Genomic DNA, 6823 nt, shown 5'->3' with positions numbered 1-6823 from the left:
TTTTTTGGTTTTTCGAGACAGGGTTTCTCTATAGCTTTGGAGCCTGTCCTGGAACTAGCTCTATAGACCAGGCTGGTCTCGAACTCACAGAGATCCGCCTGCCTCTGCCTCCCGAGTGCTGGGATTAAAGGCGTGCGCCACCATTGCCCGGCTTAGTTAGGGTTTTATTGCTGTGAAGAGACACCATGACCGTGGCAACTCTCTAAAAGGAAAACGTTTAACTGAACTAACTTACAGTTTCAGAGGTTTAGTCCATTATCATCATGGTAGCATGCAGGCAGACATGGTGCTGGAGAAGGAGCCGAGAGTTCTACATCTTGATCCGCAGGTAGCAGAAGGAGATTGTGAGCTACACTGGGTATAACTTGAACCTAGGAGACCTCAAAGCCTGCCCCTCCCCACCAGTGACACGGTTCCTCCAACAGGGCCACATCTCCTCATAGTGCCACTCGCTATGAGCAAGCTTGCACACCTGAGTCTATAGAGGCCATACCTATGGACCACCAGCAGTGTGTTCTGTGTCCAGGGCTTGGGGTCGTGAAGGAGGAAAAACAGCACTTAGTGGGAAACAGGCTGAACATCCTGACTTCAGAGGATGGATAAGGCATGCAGAGGGAGAGTGGAGTGACCTGGAACCACAGCCTAGCATTCTGTCCTCAGCCCCAGAGCATGAAAGGCAGCCCCACGCATGGCCTGTCTCTTTGCTCTGATTGGCTGTGAGAAACTGATGGGCTCTTGGGAAACCTTTTCTCTTCTCACAGGGTGCTGTGGAGATCATCTTCAAAGGACACCAGGATGTGGAAGCCGCCCAGGCAGAATATGTGGAGAAGTTCGCCAACCCTTTCCCTGCAGCCGTGAGAGGTGGGCCGAGTGGAGGCAGGCGCTGTCCATCTGCCCCGTCATTTGCTGGTTCTTTCTCGGCATCTTTCATAGTTGTCTTTCATCTTTGCAGTTGCCTCTGGGGAGTGAAGGGGCTGCCTCCGGGCAGGATCTGGGGCCGATAAGGCTGCTGATAGGTTTCTGTTTCTAGGTGATGGTTTGATCATCCAGTCCACCCAGACCTGGTGGCTGAAACCCTCTCATCCCCCCACTGTGTCCTGGGCTTCCCTGGGTGGCTCTTTGGGTTTGCCTGGGTTTGTTCTCACTAGAGTCAGCCTCTGGCTTGACAGTCCAAGATGGCCTTTCTTTCAAGATAATGGTGGCTGCTTGCTGGTCCTTCCTCACTTCTCTAGACCTGTCCAGGCTTTTCTTCTTGGTGTCCCGGGAGTAGGTAAAAAGGAAGGAGACTTAGGTCCTGAGGCCTAGGGCTGGGGAAACCCCATGGTAACCTTTGTCACATTGTATGGATAAAAGCAAGTCACAGGGGTAGGGAGAAAAACTGTCTCTCCATGGAGGAAGCAAAATTTTACTATAAGGACCCATGGACAGGCAGGGAGAAGTTGTTGCATGTGTTTACTTTTTTTTTTTTTCGGTTTTTCTAGACAGGGTTTCTCTGTGGCTTTTGGAGCCTGTCCTGGAACTAGCTCTGTAGACTAGGCTGGTCTTGAACTCACAGAGATCTGCCTGCGTCTGCCTCCCAAGTGCTGGGATTAAAGGCATGCGCCACCAGCGCCCGGCTGTGTTTACTTTATTTTAAAAAATCTTGTTTATTATTTATTTGCCTATGTGTATAGTGCATGCACACGCATGCCTACAGAGGCCAGAAGAGGGCATCAGATCGCTTTGAGCTGGAGGTACTAGCAGTTCTGGACGACCTGAAGTAGGTTTAGTGATCCCTCCTCAGGTCCTCTGGAAGAGCTGCAGTGCTCCTAACTGCTGAGCCATCTCTCCAGCCACACACATATTTTTTTAGTTTTATTTCCTGTTGAGTCCATCCTGGCAGGGTGGAGGCTCTGGCTCAGGGCAGGAAGGGAGAGGTCACATTTCCCTTATCTTGCCTAGTGCTCCTTTGCCAAAGGTTAGGAGCCCAGCAGAGCAGAGGCGCCTCAGAGGTCCAAGGAGGGTTTGTAGGCTTGCGTCTCTCTGCCAGGTCAAGCGCTGCCCACACCGTTGGCCTGTGGGGCTGAGAGTGGCTGGGTAGATGACCACCCACACAGTGATCTCCTTTTCTCCGATTCCCCAGGGTTCGTGGATGACATCATCCAGCCGTCCTCCACTCGTGCCCGGATATGCTGTGACCTGGAAGTCTTGGCCAGCAAGAAGGTCCATCGCCCTTGGAGGAAGCATGCGAATATCCCACTGTGAGCAGCTCAAAAGAAATGGACCAACAGTGGAACTGGCCACTCGTAGGCCACCGCTGCCTTTTATAATCATGAAAATGGGATCTACGTACCTTGGAAGTTGATTAAATTTCAGAAAGAGTTCTTGTACCTGGTGTAAAATTATTTGCTATATCAAAATCTTAGTTGGTATTTTTTGAGTAGGTATTTTATTTTTATAGTAAAAATCTCAATCAAAACAAGAAAGCCAGAAGGGAAAAACACTCACATGCACACGCACGCCCTGTCATGTGATCCCGTCAGGATGGTTCTCACAGACTCCAGCCGTGGAGCCCTGCCATTGATCTCGGAACTGCACGCTTACCACTTTATAAAGTTAGCCTGCCTTCAGTATTTTGTAGAGCAATAAAAACAGAATATAGCATACCTGTTTATCCCCCACCCTGGGAATTAATTTACATCCCCAGGAAAGATAATAGGGTTTAGGGCAGGCAGTTAAGTAGGAGTAAGCCCTGATTCCCATGACTCGTTGATGGTTATATGAACGTCTATGATGCCAGTTTGTCAGCAGAGCAGATTCTCAGGAAGGTGTAGCATCCAGTATTGACTCCTGTGGTTTCCAGACCACGAAGGTAGGTGTTCCTGCATTTCCAAACTCCTCTGTTCTGATGATGGTCATGACTGTGAAGTGTTCCTAGGACTGTATCATGTGCCCGACACCAATCGCCAGTTGTTAATGTTGTGCACGTGCATATGTGAGTGTGTGTGCGTGTGTGTGCGCGTGCGTGTGTGAATGTATGCATATGTGCGTGTGTGTGCGTGTGTGTCTTAAGTGACTGTCATGGCTCTTGTGTGTGGCCAGAGGACAACTTGGCAGGAATTATTTCTCTCTTTCCACCATGTGGTTTGAGGATCTTGGTGGCAGGTCCCTTTGCCCAAGAAGTCCCTCAATTTGGATTTGCCTGGTTGTCTCCCGATGTTTAGTTTGAGGAAAGAGTAATAACAGCCCTCTTGGTGTGTTACAGCAGGCGGACATGACATAGGTTTCCCTGTTACTGGTAATCGACCATGTGGCCTCAGAGGTGATTATTTCCCAGATTGTTACTGGCATGTGGGGCATTCAGCCCTGCTGGGTGACAAGCTTCCTGTTTGTTGCTGGAGCTTGCTCGATTCCTGAGCTACTTGTCAGATGAGAAGACTCGAGGCCCGTCTTCATCCTGTGTTTATGTGTTAGAGGCAGCACTCTTCTCTGCCTGCTTTTTTCGGAGGTCAGTTTATACCTGTCTTCTTTTGGTTTCACTGTAACTCATTTTGATGCTCACAAGGGAAGCTCCTTCAAGCTAGTCCCTTAGGCTTCGGTATCTTCTAGTAATTATTGGAGAATTTCCTTATTTTCTGACACCTGGTAATGGTCTAATTTCTTCCTTGTCTGGTCCCAGAGCCCATGTTTTCTCTAAGGAGCTAAAGTTAGGAGGACTGTCATTTTTTTGCTGGATGTTCCTGTGTGACCCTCCAGCAAAAAGTGGGGCTGGATGTTCTCATTTCTACTGAGATGTCATAGCCAGCATCGGAAAGAATTCACATAAATATGTCTGAGACCTCTTCATTGTGTAGTGACAATACCTAAGCAAAACAATTAAAAAAATACTTAGCTCATGGTTTTGGAGGTGTCAATTGCTTGTTCCGAGGTGAAGCAGAACTTCACGATAACAGGGTCATGTGTTGTAGAGCTTGCTGCCAGGAGGAAGGGGCACACAGCACATCTGTCTATTACCTCCAGTGATCTGCTCTAAGCCCCTACTTCCTGCTTTGATCTCTTCTCTGTGATGTCTTCCTATGAATCCACAAAGAGATTAGCCCACTGATGAGGACAGAACCCTTGGGATTGCTCTCCAATGCCATCAACTGTAACAAGGCCCCCGGTCCATGTGCAGGTGGGGTACAATTCATAGTTACACCTTTATAATGTTTGTAAGGGTGGGGGCTATAAATAAAAGTTTAAATTACAGAATTTCGAATTCCTAATCCTAGGAGTCATTGCCATCCTCACTTTGTCTTTATGTCCGGGCACAGGAGGTGATAACCCTGGCTCCCATTACAAGCGCGGCCCACTCACTCGCTCAGTGCTCTAAGTGCATACTGTATTGTAACTGTGCAGCAGTAAGGCTGAAGTTTCTTCCTGTTCTTTGTCTTTCCACGACAATGTAGTCATGTCCCCTGGTCTGGAGCAGGACGGGCACGGCTTCAGTGGTTCGGACATGTGTGTTTGTTCACGTGCTCTCTGAAGTTGTCTCCCATGCCCTGATGACCTTAATTTGCTGATTGAGCATTGTGCCTACGGTTGCCCCCGAGCTGGAGACTTTAGCTGTGGGCTGCCGCTGCGAGCTGAGCAGTGATTGCATTCGTCTTCTTCCCAGTGGAGGGCTCAGGTGTGTTACATTCCTAGGCTCTTCAGGTGTGCGTGTCTTCTGGCTGTTACACTGTTATTTCAGAGTCAGGTGATCGTGTGTCGCACACTTTCTTTGTACCTGATAGCAGTGTGACCTGGATGACCGTCCTCCAGGGGTGTTGCTGGCGGCTTGGTGCTGTTGCAGGCAATGGAGCCTTTTAAGAGATGGAGCCTTACAGATGAAGTGAGGTCGTAAGTGTTGTTGGGGTCCCAGCCCTTTCCACTCCCAGGGTAAACTTTGAAAGAGTGGATTATTGGGAGGCTCTGGAAATGGCTCAGTGGTTAAGAGCAAGTACCGCTCTTACAAAGGACCCACGTCTGGTGGCCCACAGTTAGGTGTGACTACTTTGTGTACTATAGGGTTGAAGTCCTGTAAGACAGTCCTGAGAGTGGGGTGTAGAGCCAGAACAGAAGTGGAGACCCAGCATGTCAGACGCCAGGGACATGGATTGCCTACTGTGAGGGGCACACCAGGCAGTAAGCACAGCCAGCCCAAAAGAATGACAATGTGGACCACAGCCAGGAGGCTCACAGGTGAGGGACACCCATGCCCTTCGCAGTGTACATCACCATGTGCCTTGGGTGTTAGATGCGGACTTGCAGGAGGCTCACAGGTGAGGGACACCCATGTCCTTTGCAGCGTACATCACCATGTGCCTTGGGTGTTAGATGTGGACTTGAAGGATCTATGTTGTCAGCTGGTTATGTTTTGTTTTGGGTCTCTTGTTTGTTTGTTTTGGTTTTTTGTTGTTGGATTTTTTGAGACAGGGTTTCTCTATGTAGCCCTAGCTGTCCTGGAACTCAATCTGTAGACCCTGCTGGCCTCAAACTAACAGATCCATCTGCCTTTGCCTTTTGAGTGCTGGGCTTAAAGGCGTGTGCCTGCACTGCCTGATAGCATTGTATCTTTAAACTGTGTAATTTGCTTTTGCTTTTTACCAGAGCTCACAAATGCATTTATTTGCCTTGTGTGTCAAAGGAAACGTTACATTTGAACTTTAGTGCAACATTGGACCAGTTAAAACTTCAGATGATCTAAAACTGCATTTTGCATTATGAAGTGGACGTGAGCCTTTGGGGGGCCAGAGTGGAATGTTATGGTTTGGATATGTGACCTCCAAAGCATTGTAGACCTGGTTCTCAGTCTGGGGTGCTATTGGTTAGAACTTTTGAGAGATGGAATCTAGCAGGGGGAGTTGGGCCATGAAGGGTGTGCCCTAGAAGGAATAATGGGGTCCCAGCACCTTACTATGCTTCCCACTGCACGGAGTCTTCAGGCTTCCTCCACTGCACCCTTCTGCCATGATGTGATTCGCTGCATATACCCAGGAGGATTATGACTGGCTCATACTGAATCGAGTCGCTCCCAAACACCGAGAAGGAGTCGCCCCCAGAGACCATCTCACACACTACAGCCGATGCAAAAGCATGGAGGATTTTATTAATTCTGTCATGACAGGGTCCCCCAGCATTTGGGAAGCCAAGGGACCTCGAATAGCGGTTACAGTATATTTTTAAAGGGGCCACAGAAGCAAGGGGGGTTGTTCTTTGACTATTCTGATTGGCTAATTTGAAAGGGCTATTACCAATAATTGACTGGAGAGCTGTTGCCAGATCAGATGAGGTAAGAGGTCATTTTGACCCCGTTTCCCAGGGGACTGAACCAAAGCATACGTATATGGGTAATTGTTCAGGAACTGAGTACGTGCATGTGTAGCTGTTAGGTCCTTGGTTCCCAGGGGAGGAGGGGAAGCACTATGGCACAGAGGCTGAGAGAATTCTGAATTGTCAAAAATGGCTTCAGGATTGTCTTAAAGTCTTACAGTGCTGTTTTTAGTTTTCTGAGGAGTCCCATACTGTAAGAAGTAATCAAATATGATTTTTTTCTATCAAATACTATGAATGTTGTGTTTAGGAATTCAAATCTTTTTATTTCTCAAACTTGGTCAGACTTCTGTGCAAATGTCTTAACCTCCCCCACCCAGGAAAACCTTTGTTTACACGGGGGCCTACTACTGTATTTTAGGAATTTGATGGCTTGGAACAGTGACCTTTTCCTCCTTCATTTTCTATGTGCCAATTCTTTCCAGAGTAGCCAGTTGAATTAAGACTGTGAACTTGGACTCCTGCCCATGGGGAAAAGACAGTCACTACC

The 6823-nt window shown here is 48.3% G+C and overlaps 1 protein-coding gene across 2 annotated transcripts in view; it reads left to right on the top strand.

Annotated features, from left to right (window-relative positions):
* Window positions 1-2369, top strand: part of Pccb (propionyl-CoA carboxylase subunit beta) — a 47145-nt gene extending 44776 nt beyond the window's left edge. For both annotated transcript variants that reach the window (XM_050139383.1, XM_050139382.1), the window contains 2 exons: window positions 762-861; window positions 2123-2369. In XM_050139383.1, the coding sequence (XP_049995340.1) occupies window positions 762-861; window positions 2123-2244 (222 nt within the window). In that variant the 3' untranslated portion in view covers window positions 2245-2369. The remainder of the gene's footprint in view (window positions 1-761; window positions 862-2122) is intronic.
* Window positions 2370-6823: the final 4454 nt, after the last annotated feature.

This window comes from Alexandromys fortis, unplaced genomic scaffold, assembly GCF_014885135.2.
Source record: "Alexandromys fortis isolate MF-2015 unplaced genomic scaffold, M_Fortis_MF-2015_v1.1 scaffold_36, whole genome shotgun sequence".
NCBI classification, from domain to species: Eukaryota; Metazoa; Chordata; class Mammalia; order Rodentia; family Cricetidae; genus Alexandromys; species Alexandromys fortis.
The sequence above is the reverse complement of the archived record's forward strand: the minus strand, read 5'-3'. Positions and strand labels throughout refer to the sequence as shown.